General features: G+C 36.2%; 1 protein-coding gene across 1 annotated transcript; it reads right to left on the minus strand.

Annotated features, from left to right (window-relative positions):
• Positions 1-1,361: 1,361 nt before the first annotated feature.
• Positions 1,362-20,299, minus strand: LOC141430630 (methanethiol oxidase). The gene is made up of 11 exons (XM_074091429.1): positions 20,192-20,299; positions 17,246-17,397; positions 13,231-13,416; positions 8,244-8,403; positions 8,008-8,116; positions 7,217-7,414; positions 6,873-6,970; positions 6,487-6,671; positions 4,975-5,124; positions 2,640-2,758; positions 1,362-1,718 (listed from the first exon to the last, which is right to left on the minus strand). The coding sequence occupies exons 1-11, from the start codon at positions 20,199-20,201 to the stop codon at positions 1,670-1,672; spliced, it is 1,416 nt and encodes a 471-aa protein (XP_073947530.1). The 5' UTR covers positions 20,202-20,299; the 3' UTR covers positions 1,362-1,669.
• Between the last annotated feature and the right edge of the window lie 3,181 nt (positions 20,300-23,480).

The raw sequence follows: 23,480 nt of genomic DNA on the forward strand, positions 1-23,480 counted from the left end.
CATAAAAAAATACGTGATTTTAACGCAAATTTTTATTTCAAACTGGTAAAAATTCCCATTAGATAACGTATTATGTGTCGTTTACTGTGCGAACATCTTTCAAAAGTGTATCTTTACATGCCTCTCTAACACTGACAATAAGGTGCACATTTATAAGCATAACGAATTTGGATATTCGACTGGCAAACGATCAAATGAGTAAGAGATTAAAAATCTTATTTTTAGAGGCCTATGATGGGATACCTCACGTGCCAGTAATTTCACTTACTACACAACAGTGCAAGCACTGCTGCTTCACGGCAGGATTAGCGAGGAAGATGGTGGTAGCAATGACCTTGCACAAGGTCCTACCACCTAGTTGTGAGCATGCTTGTACTTCGACTGTACAAGCTATTTACCTCAAAGAAATGGCCAAAACCCTAAATCGCAGGTTTTACCAATTTAGGAAGTAGTATCTTAGTTAAGTGGACGAAATAAATTATTATGATTATTAATTTTAGGTAACAAATGAACTAAGTAGGTAAGTGAATCCCTCCGTTTGTCTTTCACTTTAAATACGCTATGCATGTAGCAGGACGTGAACACAGAACTCGCCACAAATCCCTGCACCTACAGATTAAAATTTATTTAACTTCAAAATATCCATCTAACTAACTTACTGTGCGTGCAGTCATTGGAAACCTAATAATAAACTCTGTGTGAACTTCCCTTTACCACATTTTTTCGTTACGTTATGTACAAAATACGTAGCATTTTGTAAAAATGTAACGTAATCGTAACGAAAGTGTAACGTATTTTATACAAAAAATCGTTTATCATGGTGAATAACGACATTTTGAACATAATAACACATGCCACTTACATGAAAAGATTACCCTATCGTATGAAAAAACAACCAGTTAAAAATAATCACTACTTACCCTTAAAATCGAACAAGCACTTTCGACTTCGGCGTCACTTTTGATGGCTGTTTGTCAACAAACTGATGAGATTTTTTATCTCATCGATGTTGCCCTATTAGAGTATTAGTTGCCAGTGTACAAAAACAAATTTCTACCGAAATTGGCGTTAAAGGTAGCTTAATTAAGCGTCACCTAAGTATTCGTAACGAAAACGTGGTTTTTTGGCACGTGAAAAGGAAAATTATTTGATTATCATGATTCCGCAATCGGTAGGACTATCGTTATATCAAAATTTTGTTTAAACAAAATCATGATCATGAGAAGTTAAATAGCATTAAGTATCAAAAAAAATAGTCAATTTTCGTTATTTTGGACCAATTATCTCATTTGCGACCATCGTGTCACCTTAGGTGTTATCATTTTATCATTCCAAATTTTCCAAATTGTTTAAAATATATATGTACTTCAATTTGTTTATAAACTCGTTACCTACACTGCTATTTTACACTTGACACTTTATGGATACAAAAATATTTATGTAGCTTATTATTTTTTATTTTTTAACAAATAGCTGGCAAACGAGCATGCGGGTCACCAGATGCTAAGCGATTACTGCCACCCATGGACACCTACAGCATTATTAGGACTGCAAGTGCGTTGCCGGCCTAAAGGGGAGGGGGATAGAGGAGGCGGAAGGGGGGAGGGGATTAAATGGGGGGAGGGGAGTTGGGCCTAATCTACGGTTAGTAAGTTCTGTTTTAAGCTTTTTACTGATCGGCGAGCCAAATGTCAGAAGTACAGTCACCTCCGGGGTATCTGTAACAAGTAAAAATGTTTAAAAATTACAAATCATTAATATTTCATCATTTTTAATTGCCTGACCACTTTTGATTTTATATTAAAGACTATTGGGATAATTTCTATAGACAAAAATGAAAAAAAACAACTAAGATTTGATACTTTTAGGCATAAAGTAGTGCCAAAATAATAAGTTTGTCGCTTAGTTCCTATAGTTTAACCATCAACACTCAAGACTGATTTTTTGGACGGAGTAGTGATTGACACAAACGAAGTATGAAAGTAAATATTTCTGTTTCAGACGACTAAGACGCGCTTGCACGGTCGTACTATATAAGTAACTCCAAGTTAACTGCTCACCCAGGTAGGGTTAAATACTTAAATAATGCTGAAGTGTGTGGAATTGTCGCCCCTAATCCAGGGTGAACGATGACATTTTTTAACCATAGATCTTGCAAGCGGTCTAAGACTTGTTAGTTTGTTTTTGGGGTTGCGTCGCCTTAAGTTCCAAAGACACCCAAGGCCCCAAGGGGTTCCAAGGCCCTTGCTTTGTTTACTTATTTTTTATTATTCGACTGGATGGCAAATGAGCAAGTGGGTCTCCTGATGGTAAGAGATCATCACCGCCCATAAACTTCTGCAACACCAGGGGTATTGCAGATGCGTTGCCAACCTAGAGGCCTAAGATGGGATACCTCAAGTGCCAGTAATTTCACCGGCTGTCTTACTCTCCACGCCGAAACACAACAGCAGGATTAGCGAGCAAGATGGTGGTAGCAATCCGGGCGGACCTTGCACAAGGTCTTACCACCTGCAAGACTTGTATTAGTTTTATTTTTATTTTGTATGAAGTGTTCTAGACTTTTTAGTTCAAAACGCGGCCCGCTGAAATTGTCGTGCTAAACTACTTCTTATCACATCTACTATTTTAAATCTGACCTCATTTCATGCGGGAGCACGGGACCGTTCGGTTCCCGACCGAAGTCAATCAGGAAATCCGGATCTAGCTTCATGCCTCCATTTTCAGTATCGACGTCCAACTTTACTATCCAGCCACCCTAGTCAGGAAGAAGAACACGTATTAGAATATTCAGAGTTTTTGAGTAATCATCTCCATGATGTTAAATTAAAATAAACCGGTACCTACACTGTATCTTAAAATTCTTATGGAATAATTCAACATTCAACAATGGTGACCTAAATGAGTCATCATCATCATCATCATCTCAGCCGTAGGACGTCCACTGTTGGACATAGGCCTCCCCCACAGACCTCCAGTTGCTTCGGTTGGCAGCGTTCTGCATCCACCGTGAACCCGCGGCTTTAACCAGGTCATCCGTCCATCTTGTTGGTGGACGTCCTACGCTGCGCTTGCCGATGCGCGGCCTAAGTGAGTGTGACGTATCATATCGGTAAGGGTTTTTCTGGTTTAAAAAAAGGGAAGGATACAATACCCCTTGCAATGTTCTGCCGTCAGAATGCAGCACTAGCACAAACCATGAACAGTTTTATCATGAATGTATGTCTTAAATGCCGTGAGACTCACTCATTTTTCCCGTCTTAAATCGAGTTTAGCTCGACATGTTGAACTCGAGTGAGTTATCCGTTATGCCCGGTTCACATTATTCCAGTATAACCGTTCCAGTAGCATGACACTGCGGTGCTCGATCGATCTTGTGTAACTCGTTTGGATTGTGACCCCGCAATGTATCGCAAATGGCACGATTTTACTGCAATAATGTGAACCGGGCATTATGTTATCATTTAAAATGTCTTAAATGTATTTTAAATGTCCGTAGGATGCCATAATATTAGTACAATACTTTTATTACAATTCATCCCAGCCTATATACGTCCCACTGCTGGGCACAGGCCTCCTCTCAGAACCAGAGGGCTTGGGCATAGTTCCCACGCTGGCCCAGTGCGGATTGGGAACTTCACACGCACCATTCTTCGCAGGTTTGTGCAGGTTTCCTCACGATGTTTTCCTTCACCGCATAGCTCGTGGTAAATTTCAAATGTAATTCCGCACATGAATTTGGAAAAACTCAGAGGTGCGAGCCGGGGTTTGAACCCACGACCCTCTGTTTGAGAGGCGATAGGTCAAACCACTAGGCCACCACGGCTCTCATTACAATTAAATTTTTGGAAATATATCTTTAAAGTTAGTGTCGAGTCGATTAATAATATGTAAATATGTCATGGTACGTCATGGCGACAAACTATAAAGAGTACTGACGTTGTCATGGCGGTTTGTTGCGTAATATTCCCTATAATTGTGGTTCGCAATTTTTTTATTACTTTGATTAATGGTCAAAGTTTATGGCGGGTACATTACACGTAACACGTATCATTTCCAGTGAAATAAAGAACACTTTTAGATACGGTTGATAACGACGCTACGGACCATACGGTTGAGAATTGAGAAGTTTACATGCGTAGATCGCGATCCTGTGAGAATATTGAAATTAAAAGAAGGTAGCCAAGCCATTTTAGCATGAAAGGGTGAAAGGAACATATACTCGGACATATACTTATTAGTGGAAATGAGAAAAACTCGTAGTAAAGGTAACTACCAGACCTACAGTAGAGTTAGCAGTACCAAATATTATCACATAACTATAAACTACAATACCGACGCCATCCATATGATATAACATTAAATATTACATTCGCGAATAAAGTTTCATAGCAACTAAAGTGTATATCGCGGCCGAAATACCACGCGTTCCTCGCATACTCAAAGCAATGTGAAATTTAATAAAGTCTGAGCATGAAGTACTTTCGGGGAAAATTTGGCATGTCAGTAAATATCATAATGTACTTATTTAAGGGTCAATAATGTAATAAATTATTGAGGAGATCGTACGGTCGCGGGTGAGCAAGGAAATTCTTTTAGTTCATTGATATGGACCTCCGCAAAGCAACGCCTGATTCAATAAATTACAAAAGTTTGTGGCGATGGATGTATGATCTTTGTTACTATTGAAACCAAAACCGATGAACGTATTTAGATGATAATCGGCACGCAGCCGCAGTTTATAACTTGAATTAACATAAGTAGAACAAAGATGGCAAACGAATGGCATTTAGTACCAGTTGTGGCAAGTGATAAAAAATTTGAATCACTAATCATCATGAGAACCAAATAAGTTCATAATGATAAGAAGGACTCGGAAGTCTTTACAAAATTTCGCATTTAGTTAGTAGGGCAGTAGGGTTTCACGCCTATTCTTGAATACGCTAGTAAGTCTCAACTTTGTTGTGAACTAACCTCCTCAGTTGATTTCGGGTAAAATTGTTTGTCCCAAGGCGAGAAAAGTGAGCACGACACATACAGACGTTTCCCATCCAGAGAGAGTTGGATCATTTGCGGACTCCCTTGAAGAGTTTTATCTTTTACCGTCACCTGTTTATATGGGCCCTGAAAAATACAACGTTTACTTTAGCAAACCTCAACATCATTATCATCATCTGCGGCCATTACACACCCAGCTGAGCTTTGAGCTGTAGTTCACACGCGGGCCTCGTGCTGATCGGGAACTTCACATATACCATTGAATCGCTTCAGATGGGTATGGTGGTTTGCATGACATTTTTCTCTACTGAAAATCTCGTAGTAAATTTAAGCGAATTTGCTCATGGATTCCGAAAAAGACAAAGGGCGCAAGCCCGGGTATGAACTCACGATCCTCTGCTTGAGAGGCCATAGGTTAAACCACTAGGCTAGGCTGTTATGGTTTTTAGCAAACATCAGTGTGAGAAATTAAATGGTTAACGTAATAATAAATTGTAACATTTAAAACTTTTCAGTGAAGAATTTTGTTATTATTTATTTAAATATTGTAGAATGTGTTATAACTTTGTAGGAAAATTCTCCGAATTTCGAAACACGAACTACTTTTTCAGTGTGATAGAAAGTTAAAAATAACTGGTTGCCTTTGCAAAGTACATGTGTACTTAGGACGTGTCCTATTCTATTAATACTCATACGAAGGTGATAGCGGGTGTTAGAATTTTCAAAAACAAAAACTTTAAAAAAGTGAATCGACCAAGAAAAATACGACAAAAACTGTAACATTTTACAACACCGCTCTAGTTAACCAAGAAACAATACCACAAAGTAATCTAAGAACCAACAAACTTGAATGGAATGAGTGACTTAGCGAAACTAAAGTAGTGTTTAGTCATGTAGTATTAATTTAAGCGATTATTACTGGTATTAAAAAAAGGGGAAAATTGCAATGCTTTGTCAAACGATTTTGAATCACTTAGGGTTTTTAATTTGCTATTATACTTGGTTTAGATAGGTATTTAACTAAATGTTAACAAAACAACGTCAATTGGTGTTTTAAATATTGAAATCCCCCCATTAAACTATCTAAACATTTACATTAAAATTTCTGTATTGAAATACACTACACTAGTTTGTATTGCAATGATAGATAAGTAAAATGTTTAAAATCCTTGAATTTATCAAATATGGCAGCTGAAATTTGTTTACATTAAGTTAATTACCTAGACGTTTCAAGTATAGAAGTAATGTAAGTCTGCTATCGTTATAGTGACAGCAGCATTTAACGACGTTAGTTCAGTCTTCTGACTCTGCCCCTAAACATAATAATAAATTAAGTTATTAGCTAAATTTAATGTTAATTAACTTTTAATAATAAATTGAAGGAAGAGTAGTTTAATCAAAAGCCCACGTTAAAAAATTAGGATGTTTAGAATCATGTTGTAAGTGCATAATTCATTACAAAAAGTGTGTGTAATATATAACACTAACCTTATTATCTTTGTCCTCTACAACTGTAAGGTTGTTGCTAGCTATCTGTCCGCCCAGGAAAACTTGTCCAGCTAATTTCGGATTTTCCGGGTCAGAGATATCGTATTGACGCACATCCCCGTGAAGCCAGCAAGTAAAATATAAATACTTGTCATCTAATGACACGAGGATGTCAGTCATCAAACCTAGAGGGAAAAGTTAATAGAAGTGTCAAAGACGTCTATCGGAAAAAAGTAACCGAATGTCGAACCGATTCATTAATCAAGAAAAACAGTTTTTTTTTCTCACGATGTTGGCATTATATTATTACAAAACGTTTTTTTCACAGTGAATACAGAAAATAAACGAAGGTACAGTATAAGTACGTAAATAAGGAGAATCGTTACCATTAAGCTCGGTTTCCACGCCGTCCTGCAATACTTTTTTCGCTGGCACATCAATGATTTTATCAGCTCTCCACTTTCTATCTGAGTTCGGTTTAAATCTGAAAAGAAGTTAAGTTAAAGTATCTAAGGTCTCTTTCGCTTTGACTCGGAGGTTTCCTAATTGAGAAAGTTTCGCTGGTTTTACTTTGGCCACTATTATGTATAACAGATTGCTTTAAAACGATGTTACTAAACGTGCTCATTATGTAGTGTCCTTGGGTATCTAGGTAAATTTCTGTTTGGCCAAATATATTAATCTCGGATCCGAATCAGATATTAGCCTTGAAGCTTTACAAATCACATACCTGAAGACGTTGGCCTCGACGCCGCAACCGACAAATCCCAACTCGGATTTGGGATCATGGAGGAATCTGACCTCGAGGGGGGCTGTGCCCTCTTTGCCCAACTCTATGACTTGTTGCAACTCGCGTGTGGACCATTTATACACATTTAAAGATGAGCCGTAGCGCTTAGGGTTGGCCACGTCGTCTGGATGAAATCCTCTGAAAAATAGAGTTGTGAATATTAAAAGCCTGTTTTACTAGTTCACCAGTTAGGCATTAATAAATTCTAAGTGACCGATAGATGTGATACCGAAAATTCATTTCAAATAATTACACAACTCAAAAAAGCAAAATCAATGCTAAACAGTATTTTATGTGATCAACCTAAATCATAAAGACCATAGAGCTCATTGTCGTCTGCAAAGCACTCATTTGAATCGATTGACGATGATGACGACTCATTGGTATTAATAATAAGGTGTTTAAAGATCGTCCTCTTTTTGCTGAAATCATAACACGATTTTATAAAACTACTTACGTACTTTTATTTTTCACGACATGTAATTTAAAGCTAAAAGTAATGTGATCATCATCAATGATTCAGCGTTAACTGAAGTACAAGATAGCACCGGAGTGGCCGATCGATAACAATGCCAGATCTGAATGCGCATAGAATTCGATTTTGCCATTGCTAAATCGAAATCTCTGGCGCTACCGACATGGATCTACTGCGCATAGGTACATCGAGAGGAATCATTAGTTGTGTACGACTAAAGTATTGTAAATGCAATACTGTTTGTATTCATTCTTACGTTTTAAAATATTTCGGCGTACCCCATTCCGATGACACCATCACGTCATGGTAAGGCTGATACCAAAAGTCATATCCGAAATTTGCCGTTTTCCCATTCGTCCACGTCCCTAAAACAGCGCAAAGTAGGTATAGAAGGGTACCGGGATTTAGGGAGAAAAGAGCGTGTGGCGTAATCTATTGAATAATCTCTCCCCTCCGTCAAATCGGTCTAAAGGCACGTCCACAACCATTCACCTGTCACTTTCAAAGTCTGCGAGTCGATGAGCACGAAATCCCCTTTCCCGTTCTCGTCCTTATCGCCCATCGTCGAGATCATGATTTCGCCAGATGCCAAGCAGTGCGTCGTGTGAGGGAAACTGCAGTTGAATGACCTCATCTCAGAGCCGTCGATTACCTGGTAACAATATTCGAAGCTGTGAACACTCGATTACGGGCAGAGGTGAGAATATTAAGCAGTTTGGACCAACATTGTTTCGCTTAATAGAAAATAAAACGTATTTTACGGGACGCTACGGAGGCAATGAAAGTAAAGAGCGCAGATCTTAATCCTTAAATTTGAGTTTCGTCGTATGCTAAATGAAAGCGATGATGCTTTTAACTGAATCAAAGAAATTCGTCTTTGAGCATAAAATGGCTTCAAAATTCTAACTGGCGTAAAAGTGTGTGAAAAGGATAACGTAAGGTTTAACAGCCAATATAACGAGTTCGCGAACTGTCTGGCGTGAGTTGGAATGTTTGAAGTTTGGCGACAGATTTGGGATGGGTTTCGGAGCTAGTTGCGCGAAATTTCACTTCGGAACTATGTGACGCCCTCGGCAATTATGGAGTTGGGTGATGATCGATAAAGTAATATGGGAAATGTTTTGGGTTCATGACCCTCGAGGCGTTAACGCTTACAACGATCTGACAGTAGTATACCACGTTAGAACTAGATATATTTGATTACCGTATCTATCGTCATTTTTGTAGAATTAATAATGAGAGGGATAAAAGGTCATATATTTCGCATGAGTTTCATCAAGTTACAATAATGATAACCAGTGTCAAATCAGCCGCCAAAGTAAGTACTTTACTAAGTTGAGTATTTTAAATTAATTTCGGCTTGCAGAGATTAGATACCCACTTAAACAAAGAACTTCGTATAACCATGCATTTTTAGGGTTCCGGAGCCAAAATGGCAAAAACGGAACCCTTATAATTTCGCCATGTCTGTGTCTGTCTGTCTGTCCGTCCGCGGCTTTGCTCAGGGACTATCAATGCTAGAAAGCTGTAATTTTGCACGGATATATAAATAAACTATGCCGACAAAATGGTATAATTAAAAATTGAGAAAAAAATTTTTAGGGTAGGTACCTCCCATGGACGTAAAGTGGGGTTGTTTTTTTTTCTCATCCATCCCTATAGTGTGGGGTATCGTTGGATAGGACTTTTAAAACCATTAGGGACTTGTTAAAACGATTTTTAGATTCAGTGATGTGTTTGCGAAATATTCAACTTTAAAGTGCAAATTTCCATTAAAATCGAGCGTCCCCCCCTTTAAAATCTAAACCGATGGGTGCAAAAATTTGAAAAAAACAAGATGGTAGTAAGTATATCAAACTTTCAAGGAAAACTATAACGGCTAAGTTTGCTTGAGAATTATTAGTAGTTTATGAGTAAATAGCAGCCTAAGGTATAAAATATACCTAAACTTGGAAGATTCCGTATAAGATACAAAATCCTTAAAAAAATATTACTTTATTTTTTCGTAAAGGCTACGGAACCCTATTTTGGGCGAGTCCGAAACGCTCTTGGCCGGTTTTTTATCTATGTATTATTAATTTACTTTGTTTTGCTAACACGAAAAATAATACCTTCTTATTGCGAGCAGATGAGGCGAAAAAGTGACAATATCGATTGTTAATGGAAATACACACGATAACATTATTATTCCTCTTACTAATTGTTTCTATGGTCATGATTATAGCATTTACTACCGGCTGTGTATTTACCTACTTCAAAAAATCTTACTGCACATTACATTCTGATAAAACACACAACAAATTTTTAGTGTATTTAATGAAAGAAAGAAAGAAAGAAAGAAAGAAAATACATTTATTCGCAACAGTGACAGAATAATTACATAAAAGTAAGACTAAGAAAATAGTGTTACTGTTCACGAAACGGACCCACCTACCTCAGCATAATGCCTCAGCTACTGTGATTATCATCATCATCATTATCCCAGCCTATAACGTCCCACTGCTGGGCACAGGCCTCCTCTCGGAATGAGATGGCTTGGACCGTAGTTCCCACGCGGGCTCAGTGCGGATTGGGAACTTTACACACACCATTGAATTGCTTCGCAGGTGTGTGCACTGTGATTATATCAATATGCAATTATTGAAACCAAGGAAAACCCCTGTAAAACGCGACATCGTAATGAAATTTTCTGATACTAAAAACATGTAAATTAAAAAACTTTGCAGATATATGTATATGATATGAAAATTCAGCTTTACGACCCCAGAGCACAAACAAGATTGAGCGCCAGCTCATGATAGTCTAGGAGGTAAGCGTTGAAATTTCACGTTATTTTATAACTAGCTCTAAAGTTTCATCTTGTTGATGTACAATTTCTGTAAATTCTGTAACCGACATCATGTTATGGTGAAAATAAGAATCGATGGCTTTTTTTGATTTTGAACTCAGCCTCCCATATGAAATTTTATAAATTGGAACATCGACATTAGGAATTATGTATCTCTCTCTATACTAAAATGGTTATTCGAATTTCTTAAAATTTCACAGTTCATAAATGATGTTGTGGCCCGTTGTGTGATTAAAATACGGATATTTATCCAACAATCCTATTACTTAATAGGATCCTTGCATAAAAGCTTCGTTAATTATGACAGTCTAACATTCACACACTAATCAAATCAAACATGGGACGACGTTTTCAAAAGTGAATGTTCAAAATGTGAGACTAAATTGTTTCAATAGTTTATTTTTGTGATGGATACCATATCTACAACCAAACGACTAAACAAATAACCAAACAGTCCGAAGTTCATAAAATAAAGACAAGCTTATAGAGCTTATGGAAGCTCTTTTAAATTTTACTAAAATGTAAAGCTGCAGCTCCTGGACTATCTTTGTAGCCATCAAGTTTTTAACTTTCAGACCACAAACTGCATTTTTAAGCACCGGCGCAAATTGTTTCCTCCTCAACCCTCCAAAAACACATTTACGAACTCTTGCCGAGTTTACGTAAGTAAAATGAAGGAAACATTTTTCTCGTGACTTCAAAGAGACACATAAGTTACTTGAAATAAATAGTTGGTAAGTAAGTAGCCTACTTACCTACCTAGCCTACTGACTTATTATGATGTACTACGTACCTAAGGTACCTACATCATAAGTAATTATTTGAAGTTTGTTATTTCTATTATTTAGTAAGGGAAATTTTAATACATCTGGTGATTTCATTTAAAATGACAGACTTCACTTTTTTTTAATAATTTCCACGGGTTTTTTGTGAAATCCTGGAATTTTAATTCATATGCCAGAAACTTGCTTTGACACGCGCGTAAGTGGGAACCAGCGACACGGTACGTCTTCACTTACTGTACTTTCTTAACTAGTTTTGCCGCGAAAACAATAAGAAAACCAACGCATACCTATATTGCTCGAGGGCAAGTACAGATTAGTCTTCTTTTGCTTAACCCAAAGTACCTAGTATGATTTTTTTTAAGTAGAATGAGTTCTTAATATTTTATGTCAGAAATTAATTTTGACTCAGCGCGATTTATCTAAGGTTATCACTTATCAGGTAAAATAATATTCATAACATCATTTGTTTTTTTTTTTGACAATTACTTACGTAACGTTTATTTTAACTGGATAAGTTGAAAACTATTGTGGTATCAGAATGTTATTTAAATTTACGCCGATAAGTAAATATGATAACGAGATTTTTAGTCACGTAACCAAAGTGGTTAATTTTGATGGCCTTGTTGTATTAAGGTAGTCTAAAGAAATAATAAAATACCTACTTCAAGAAAAAGTGGTCATCAATTGCACACATTTTGCATATGTTAGCTTTTTGTTTAGAAAAGAAGTAAAAGTGACACGTCAACTAAAACAGCGTGTGTGTGTGTGTGTGTGTGTGTGTGTGTGTGTGTGTGTGTGTGTGTGAGAGAGAGAGAGAGTGTGAGAGAGAGATTTTCACAGAAAAGACGGTTACGACGACCAGTTTAAGGATTTTTTTATACAATAGAATACCTGTGTTATGTTTGCCGACTACTTCTCTTTTTTGTTTAATTGCAAAAACAAGTAACTCTTACCTAAAGAAGAATTTTATAACTGTAAAAAATTGACTCGGTGACCATAACTTAGAAATTAATTTATATAAAAGAAAATCCAACTAAATTGAAAATGCAAACTTAAATAAGACCAGCACTGGGAATCGAACCCCCATCTATATTTCAGTTGGTATTTTCAATTTAGCTTTTAAGGGATGACCGTAAAAGTAAAAATTTGGAATTTAAATAAAAAATACAAAAAGATTCCAAAAAACCAATCTTAAAATCCAACTATACAATTAAAATCTATGCCAAAAAAAACCTGTGGAATTAAATTTAGAATTTAATTTATTGAGTATAACAATAGACTCCGCCGTAAATTGGAAAGCTCACAACCAAAACATTAAGACAAAAATGACAAAATTTCTATATGCGCTTAATACCTACTATAGAAAATAATACAGATGTAAAATGTGCATTATCTGCATACTACGCATATGCCAATGCATGGCTTCGCTACGCCGTGGTTATATGGGGATAGCATCGAGGCCGGGCAGCTGTTTGTAATGCAAAATAAATTTATTCGTATTCTAGCAAATGTGCGTATCCCAAACAGTTGTCGCCCACACTTTGTACAGCTTAGACTACTAACCCTACCTTGTATCTATATATTACAAGCTGCTCTTTTTGTTCGTGAGAATCCACGTTTCAACTAAGGAAAGACAAGGAAGGAAGGTTTTAGTAAAGCAATGTTTCTTCGACAATGTTAAATACCATTTGTTTAGTTTTTAAGCCTACATTGTATGCCCTTACAGGGCGTTATGTCCTGCCTGACTTATTAATTTATAACATCCTGATTAATTATTATGTAGATGAATTTACAATGATTAAATAAATACATAAGTAAGTAGTAAAATACATGGTAATGGAATCACCTTATGCAACTCTGGTTTGCGTGGGTCAGTCCCCACATCCACAGCGTAGACATTGGCAGACACTAACGAGGGCAGTATAAGCAGATTCCGTTTCAAGCCAGGATTGTCGTGGCAACTGGAGCAGACGTTCCAACCGCTGTGGTGCAGCTCGTCTCCAACGTTCCCAGTGTAAGTTCGGTGGATTACCTGCAGCAAAAAAAGGACTATTATGTATCAGTCACATAAATACGAGTAGCTACAAAACTACACAACTAATTTGAATGCGGTTTTTGGGAAGCTTAAGGGGAAGGCGGGCGAAGTGTTTTTCTTTTTGATGTAGTTTGATGTTTTCGTCATTTTTTTTAACAAGATACTCGTGCGAAGCCGGAGCAAGTCTCTAGTTGGCTATAAGATAATCCCGTTTTTAGTTATGCTTGTATTTCCGAAACATTGTATATAAAAAAGAAGAAACTGACTTACTGACTGACTTATAGATCAAAGCACAGCCCAAACCGCATTTTTGGTTAGCTCTTTTTTTGATGTGTTTATCATTGTTAGGAGAAAGATTAAATTAAAGTAAATTTTTGAAAAACTACATGTAAAATCCAATTTAAAAATCTCCATACAAAAAATAAGTGAATGAGTAATACAACAGAAGATGCTAGGAGGGTAGATTTAATTTTATTTTAGTCCACAATATTCTTGTGCGAAGCCGAGCCGGGCGGTTAGTTTTATACAAAATTTGAGCTTTAATTATTAGAATTTTTTGCATCTTGATCAATTTCGGTACGTTAATTTTATAATTAATACCTTACACCAGTTTAACCATAGCATTTCACTGCTGAGATAGCACCCAGCAGACGCTAGTTGGCTGAATTATTGTTTTTTTTTTTGATAACCCTTAATCTCCAGGTGAAACCAATCTAGGTACACAAGCGTTAAATTTATAAATAAATACATTAAATCATTTATAATTTTTTTATCAGTGTGTATATACATTTTAGAACTGTAAATATGATAGCACCAACTAGCCGCAACATTTATAAAACTATACAAATATCGAACCGTATTTTCCTTAATCTCCGCAACAAATCTTGGGTTGGATATATTACATTCCGTTTGTTAATTTAGTTGCCGGCGCAGCAAAGTATACAATAATACCTTCCAGCTGAAGCTTGGAATCCTGTAGGATTACCTCGACGTTATTGCCTCAGTGCGACATCGCTCCGAACTAAATGCTGGCCGGTACAAGGCTTACTTAACTGCCGACTAAATGTTGACCGAAAACCGAAGTTATGGGCTAACAAGAAATGAGCGAGTAAGATGCTTTGAACACAGACACCGAAAATGTGATTTCTCTATCTTTATCTTCAAATCTTTGCGAGGTAGCTTGCCTTAATCTAGACTACAATCAAATCCTGCCACGCGAGTTCAAAGGAACCACGACTCCGCCAATTGAAACCAAAATATGCTCTACAACAATATTGTTTTGATATTCTGCCTTAATATTATTAAGTTTCAGACACTTAATAGGGTCTATCGACTGGTAAAAAATTGTTAGTCATAATGTTGTTTTGTTGACATAACTCTTTTTTTCTCTGAAACTATTTATTTTTCAAAATTGAAAACAAACCTAACCTAACCTTTGGAGTTCTACAGAATAACCATTTAAAATTTATGAAAAATGTACGGTTTCAGCGGGGAAAAAAATGATTAACAATAATTATGACAAACATTACATTATGACTTATAAAATTATGGCAGTTGAAAGGATCCCCACTTACCTAATAGCTTGCTACACCAAATATCCATAGCTCATCAAGAATTTCAAACCTGCCAAGGAATTCTGAAAGCTACAGTTTTGTTAGCAAAGACGAATACAACGACACAAGGATTCCAAGTGTTCCCCAAAATCCGATTTTGAGCGAAAAGAATAAAAACTGATCTTGATGAAACTGATTTTGATCGAGTTTCCACAAAGACTAAAACTATGCATTATAATATAAGTCTAAACAAAGTGAAATTTTGTGAGATTTAAGTAAAAGATAAAGAATTAGGTCCATCGAAGCAATACTCTACAGAATTTAGACCTTCGGGACGAAAGCAAAGAAAAATCCATACAAGTACTGAATAATTCGTGGAACTACTCGTGCGTATTTGCGTCACAATAGGTTTTTACCTTATTTATTTTGCGTCTACGTCGAATCTGTGTTATGAGATGATTTGATAAAAGAGAAATACGGATTTGGAGATCTAAATATCTAAATATGTAATCCATGAAACGCATGACGGTAACATTTTGTAGGTATGTTGTCTAGATAATTTTGAGTTTATTTTTATGTTTAGTCTACTGCCCTAAATAATGGGAAACCCCCGACTTTGTCACTTCAAAGTTCAATATTTCAAAAACGGCTTAACCAATTTTGATGAAACATGTCTAAAAAGCATCGCTAGAAGACCTGATTTCAAAAAAAAAAACCGCATTCAAATCGGTCCACAGACAGACAGACACACAAACACACACACACACACACACACACACACACACACACGCACGCACGCACGCACGCAAAAAAAAATGTGAAGTTAAAGTTCCGTGGAATGTGGCGCCGTGCGACATTTTTTGTTAGACTGACAAAAGAAACAATAAATAAATAAAATATTATAATGATACTTTGCCACCCCATCGCAACCTATGACAATGTTTTAAGTATAGGTAAGAAAGGATTACTATGAACTGTCGTTCAGGCTGATCTAAATTACTATTATATTGTATCAATGTCGTTCCACTTTCGATCGGCAAATCTCAATGTTTGGACGAATAATTGAAGCACCGAAAGCATATTATCTACTTTCGTACATAAACCCAATTTTTATCCATTTATGTATAAATATCACCTAACATTTACCGATAAAACAGGAACGTGACTCAACGACAGACAAATACAGCTTAAACCAATTAGTTGTCGTTCATTGTGGCGTTCTAAGGGGGAGGCCTTTGTTCAGCAGTGGACGTCTTCCGGCTGATGATGATGATGAAGTTAGTTTACAAGAAACTATATAAAATTTAACGTTTGCTATCGGTATCAGTAGACAAAATTACCTAACTTTACCTCGGAGAAACTTCTTGTTACACCCACCTCTGATTACAGTTTTTACGTTTCGTTCGGATGAAATAACTACGTTAAAATAATAACGAAAGGCCTTGGCTCTAATTAACGATGTCTGTAATAAAAGAGAATTACGGTTTTCTTTTTCGTCCTTTGCCCATTTATTTTATTATAGTGAAAAAATGTGATTAATTAATGCTCATCAACGTTAACGTTTCTTTCGGCAAATATTTTTGTGCGTGGTACCGACCTCTATCATCAGTAAATATTTTTACGAAAAGTAAAAGAGCGAACTGCTACTCGTAGACAATCGTAAAGTCAAAAGATTACAGGGTTTAAGGGCTACTGGCCTAAGCTCAAGTACCGGGTACGACGCGGGGAGCTTTTTTCTCTATTCGTTGTGTATGCTGTCATGTCTCAGTCGCGTAATGAACACAGAAAAATACCGTAAGATTACTTACTCGTACCTCTGTGTGCTAGTAGTTTAGTGGATGGCTTACTGTCCATACCGGTATACAACAGCGACCAATATTACAAAAGAGGCTTATTAGCAGGCTACATGTGCTTCTCTCTCTCTGCCAATGAACATGCATTATTTTGACCATGAGAAACGTCAAGTTTCGTATTCGTATGATGATTTTGTTTTTCTATTGATTTTAGAATAGAAGAGAATAGAAATATGTTTATTGAGCCAACACATCATGACAAAAAAAGAGAAAACACATTTACAAAATTTTGACTTTTTTATATATTTTGATTTTGGTTTTGGATTTTGTTTTGTCTAATAAGACATACCTACGACACACAACATTTAAGCAAATGGCAACTTGAATGCTGTAGAGTTAGATAGTGGGAGAAATCTGGACATATCTTACAAAAGGTACTCCTACGTATACAACCGTTTATTGCGTAAATATCTATTTTACCTGGCTATAAGTAGGCGATTTTGGATCAACATCGACGGTGGCCAGGTAGTCTTGCTTGGTTTTGTCTGGTTGAACACAGACAACATACAAAAGTTCTTCCCTTGGTCCGCTCCTGAACGCCTCCAGGGGAGACGCGTAGCCTGGACCTTTACCTGTTTAAACATGTTACTCGTTACAAGTTACATAATATAAAATATTTGGAGGCCTCAAATCAACATTCATATGTCTAGTATTCTTAGAAAAAAATAAATGGCCCGCAAAGTATGTGTAAAAAGATAACACAATTTTCAAACAATTTCTGAAATATCCTCGCAAAATAAACGACGTGTTGTTACCACCGCGAATTAAATAATCAATCATTTTATTACGTAACAAAATACCTTTTCAGCTAATTAAGAGGAGCGTTGGGATATTTGGCAAACAAACAATGTGCCATTGACGGAATTAGAGGGACAAAGGAGTAATTTATATGCAGGATACCTGACGCGATTGCTGAACGGTGGGGAGCCTCGAGTCACCCTTGTTTAGGCAACGGAATATAAATGTTTAGATGCCTATCAACTATTTATTAAGAGTGACAGTTCTTTTTATGAGAAAATAACGCATTTACGGGCGCAAATTGTGCTAACCTAGCCGAGATTTGAAACGAAAATATGTAGTGATGTGGTTACCAAGCAGTTGGTAAACATTTGGTATTTTTCAGTTTTATTTTTCTCAGATAGATTATGAAAATCTTATTTCATTCTCTTACGACTTCTATAAATAAGTCTCACCAAATTTAACAACAATAAATTGCAAAAGGTTTAAATTGCAGGATCTATTAAAGAACTTCGAATTTAAACTTTTACACACCTAGTGTTCTTTTTTCAACATAGTCAATTATTGGAATTAGACTTACCGGGTGTGACTACGCAGCCCTCGATATACAAAACGGTAGAGTTATTACTTACGCGCATGTTACAGAATAGGTAGGTACAGTCAAGTTTATAAACTTCTGTGCAAAAATTTGATCAAAAATATCTGAACACGACACTATTGTCAACGGCGTAGAAGCGTGTTCAAATATTTTTGATCAAATTTTTGCTCGCAGTTTATGAACTCGACTCTACACTCAGTCATTCAATCCATTCACTGGCTCTCTTTAACCTGTCCTCTCCCAGAGGCACAAATTTGTGCCCAAATTCCTTTGATCCTGTTATCCTGGGAGATGACAGATTAATCGAGCTAAGGTAATTATTCAAACACTGTTTATTATTTTTTACTCAACATTAAAAAACATCTTAGTTATCTTTAGCAAAAAAAGTTTTTTCACGCGTATAATCCAACTATGTCAGCTGTAAAGCACATTTATTTTAATCTTTGCGCCATCTCACCGACGTTCATTTCCCTGGGGCTGTATTACAAAACCACCACTCTCAAAGGCTCACTACAGATTTTTTTACATGAAAAATAATGTTAACTCCGTCTTTGAACATTCGTTTTTAATAGAAAATAAGTTTTTTAGGGTACCGTTTGTTATGAGGCAAGAAAATGTGACTGTGTGTGTTTGATTATATGACTTGTTAATCAATTATGGAGACTTGAGTAAGCTAATAGTTATTATTATTATTAATTAGCGGTTATTTTTATCACACTTGTTTAGTGGTATATTTGACTGTTAAACGCTTAAGTAAGTATATGTCTGTTTAACGTATTTGTGAACTCCTGTCCATGAAGTTAACAGAAAAATACATCCCAAAGAAATTTTAATCGCGTTTTTCGTATTTCTAGACTAGAAAAACGAGTGCACTATAAATTACATACTTAAATCTCATTTTGAAAAGTTTTAAAAATGGAACATTAGAACTTAAAAATTGAACAGAATAATGTACGGAATCAACATGACGCTAGTCGAGATTAAACACGACAAGTTCTTTAACTAAACATTGAGATTAAAAGCGGTCGTTTGTGAGCTTTGAAGTCTCGACTCAAATGATAAACGACCAGTAGTAAAATATGGCAGACTTTTCCCAACTTGCAAAAGGTTATATTATAACCTTTTACTGGTTCGTTTATTACGCTTGTCGTCCGGTCGGATGGGTAACGATGACAAATAAGAATGGAATATGACTTGCTAATGATGTTGAAACTGCTGGTGGCATGTTTTTGTGGTGGATTTTTGTTTTTTTTTTGTTTTTGGATAACAGAGAGAATTAATGAAAAACATTTATCGAACATACCAATTGTTTCTAACTTAACCTAACATATGGTAGCAGACTGAACGGTTGTCTTGCTCTCAGGATGGACTCTGGGTAGGTTCGAAATGCGTCAGTGTAGTGTGGTGGTGGTGATAATTTGTTTTGTGTGATTTTATAGTGTAGAGTTGGTGGAAGTGCTTGAGCACACATTTGTTGCATAGACGTGCTATCACAAGGTCTCGGGTGAGCAAAATAATTGTTTTTAGTTCAAGAAGCGTTTTGATTTATTATCTACTTGCGGGTGTCAAAATTTAAATATAAAAATAGACAGTATGTAAAAAAAAACTTATAAGTTGATAAGACGTTCAAAGCATGTTATGTTAATTTTAAGGGAGAGATAAACTATATATTTATAAAGCAATGCATTAGTGAATATTGATGGTGTGTCTGTTAGAATTAACTCGCGGAATATATAATAATGATATGCATTACCCAATTTACCTACTAAGGATGTTGTTTTATAAAATATTCGAATGATTGAGTTGAATTACAAAAGACAACCCAAAATACTTAAGTCATTGAAAAATACAAATTAAAAACGTGTTTTTCTTATCGAAACTAAATCTCATTTGTCAAAATCTTGATGGTGATTAAAGCTTGACAGTGCTTAGCATATAAATTCTCACTCCATCGATTTTACTAAGTATCCTTAATTTAGTTTTTGACTGTGATGCAAATTTAAAAAATAATGGTACAAGTAGGTACTTACAACACGACATGGCACTCTGCACTTTTTCTCAAATAAGACACCGAATTGTTTGTTCAGTACACGATAACACGGATATCTACCTCGATGACTTAATCACTAGTGAGCAAGTAAACAAGACGCTCGGATGCGCCGGCGCATGTTGCTTTCTCACTCACACTTGTACGCTTGTGATATACTATGAGCGATACTGGTCATTCAACTTTATTAGCGCCCTGTACCCATAGGTAGATTGATAAAAATAAACTGTGTTGTGCTGCTAGACTAAGGGCCTATAGACCGGAAGATGGTGACACAAAATATTAGGTCATTTGTACCAGTATGGCGGTTCTTCAGGGGTCTAATTACGGAATGACAAAAAAGAAAAATAATGATGGTCATAGCGCTGGTACCGGCGGCCCAATCGCGTGGGCGTTAATCGAATGTGTTGGATAAATAACGAGTGTCAAAAGATTTGTTCCACAAAAATGCCTGTATTTTCCGATAGTCGATAAAACAAGATGTAGGCGGTAGCGTAATGCCATACTTCTCCGGTGTGACTTACAGCCCGCTATACCGACACGAATACATTAATTAAAAAAAAAACAATTCAACTATACAACAACACAAGACCGGTCTGAGTGAAGAGCCTTGGGGGAGGCTGACATGATGATGATGATGAATTCAACTATTTGTACCAGGCTAATTTTTGCGCAGCTAATCATCGTCGAGGAGCCATTCACGGAAATCACCTTGCCACACTTTTCCGATGGATCCCAATGGCCGCCATACCGCCCTGCCGCAAAGGAGTACATTTTTTTTTGCAGAACGATTTGTACCAGCCTAATTTTTTTTTAACAGTTCTTTGTATGATCATAAATAGAAGTCTGATAATGCCATACCTGTGGGAGGTGGCGAATGTGTAATTTTTTTTTCAAAGTTCTAAGATTTGGCGTAAGTATCGCGCCACTTTTTCCCTCTACTAAAAGTATGGCAAATATAATAAGGGTCACATTGTATCATATCATTTCCAAAAATCCAAATGCCGTACTGGTGCATATCGTCAAAAAAAAATGTTTTTATCATCTTGCCTTAAGTTTTACAGTCCGCCCCATGGTTACAATCTGGAATATTTTTTTAGGTAGAATTACATCCAAATGAACAGAATACAATGATTCGATGACTGGAAAAATGTTTTTACGTATTTTACAGTCGTATTTTAAAACGTGTCATAGGTAGGTACAAATAAGTTTTCAAGTATCTGCCATACTAGAAATACTTTTTCCCCTTACTAGAAATATGGGAAATATACTAACGGTCAAATTTTATCAAATACTTTCCAAAAATTCAAATGCAATACTGGTGCAAATCGTTTTTCGAAAAAAAGTACTCTTTTGCGGCGGTATGGCGGCCATTGGGAACCGTCGGAAAAGTATGGCAAGGTGATTTCCGCGAATGGCTACTCGACGATATTTGATCCGCAAAAATTAGCCTGGTACAAATGGTTAAATTGTTTTTGTTTTTATTAATGTATTCGCGTCCGTATGGCTGGCTGTAAGTCACACCGGAGAAGTATGGCATTACGCTACCGCCTACTTCTTTTTTTATCGACTATCGGAAAATACAAGCATTTTAGTGGAACAAATCGTTCAACACTCGTTATTTATCCGACACGTTCAATTAACGCCCACTTACCAGCGCTTAATTAGACCCCTGAAGAACCATAGCCATACCTACTGGTACAAATGACCTAATATTTTGTGTCACCATCTCTCGGTCTACTACTTTACCACTGTCTGTTAAATAGGTACCTGTTATTTTAATTGACAATCTAGCTTTTGCCCGCGCCTTGGTCTGTGGAGGAATCAATGAAAGTTTACCAATTTACCCTTTCTTCCCTATCCCCGAAACTGTAGCTTCAGAGGTATCTTTTTCTATACAACATATTATCAACTTTTCTCTCTTCTTTCGGGCATGTGAATTTCCAAAAATCCGTCCTTTCGTCTAAATCTCGCTTTGTTCAAAGTTTTAAGCTTTTATGTTCAGCAGTTTCTGCTGAATTAATTTTTAGTACAAGTTTTATATCTGCCTGTACTTTTTGCGAACTGTACACTTGCATTGTCATCCAATATACATAAACCACCAAATCTCAAACCACTAGTATACCAAATTTCTAATTAATCTCAGCACTAGAATTAGATCAAAATTAACTTCTAAGATTTAAAGCAAATAATGAACAAGGTTAAGTTAAATAAAAACGAGTACCTTTATTTTTTTTAACTGAACAAAATTATCTTTTCGAATAGGTAAACTACTGAACTTATTTTGAATTTAGTGTCTACAATCATAGTACTTGTTTGTACTGACTCAAGATTTTTTTATTTATTTTTAATGTAGCTAGGGTTTTAACTTTTCTCAGACCAGTTTATTATTATTGGTTGTGACAATGTGCTACATGCATGAAAATGTTTACTTATGCATTCAACAAGCGCTACTGTTCATGAACCGTTATCAGTTATCAGTATTGGCTTTTGTCTATATAGTTTGGTATATTATTACCTATTTTACTACTTTTTATTTTGTTTCTTTTGTCCCAGTATCTGTGCATCTGTCTGTACCTAATCAAATCTCGTAAATCAAATTTGATCCATTTTAGTGGTCGTTTATTTTTTGTGCCTAGCCTTGAATCTGCTGACTGAAGCAAAATTTAAATAAATAAATATCATAGGACACTTAACACCAATTGAAATGGGTACCAAACCAAGCAAAGCTTGTACTATAAATACATACTTAAATATATATCAAACATCCAAGACCGAGACCGAGAGCAAACATTCGTATTATTCATACAAATATCCGCTCCGGCCGGGAATCGAACCCGGGACCTCAAGCTTCGTAGTCAGGTTCTCTTACCACTTGGCCATACGCGCTTAATGACTTGTTAGTTTGATCTATCTAAAACCATTATTTAACTCCTGAATTAATCTATGGTCCCAATTGTCTCTAGCTATCCCGCAGAAATTATTGTTTTTTTAGTTAAGAAGTAATTATTTTTGTGTAGGTATAAACAGTTTTTTTTATCTAAAATTAAACATTGAGTTACACACAAGCCACAAATAGTAAAATCAAAAATCTTACAAACTTTTTACTTAATATTATTAATTATTATAGTAGGACAACAAATTAAACTACAATATTTTTGCCATACTTCCCGGTGCCAAAAATAAGACAGGGAGCCCAACCCTATTACACGTTTATACCCCTCTTAATATAATGTTTAATAACACAGCGTGCAGCGGCATTCAATTGAATA

The sequence above is a fragment of the Choristoneura fumiferana genome, chromosome 8 (assembly GCF_025370935.1).
Source record: "Choristoneura fumiferana chromosome 8, NRCan_CFum_1, whole genome shotgun sequence".
NCBI classification, from domain to species: domain Eukaryota; kingdom Metazoa; phylum Arthropoda; class Insecta; order Lepidoptera; family Tortricidae; genus Choristoneura; species Choristoneura fumiferana.

Bases quoted from the DNA above. Each gene is read 5' to 3' on its own strand.
- LOC141430630 (XM_074091429.1), bottom strand. The intron at 8,404-13,230 runs GTGATTCCATTA...TATTGTTACCAG, and splicing joins GCAAACCAGAGTTGCATAAG to GTAATCGACGGCTCTGAGAT. The intron at 6,672-6,872 runs GTAACGATTCTC...TTTTCCCTCTAG, and splicing joins CGTGGAAACCGAGCTTAATG to GTTTGATGACTGACATCCTC.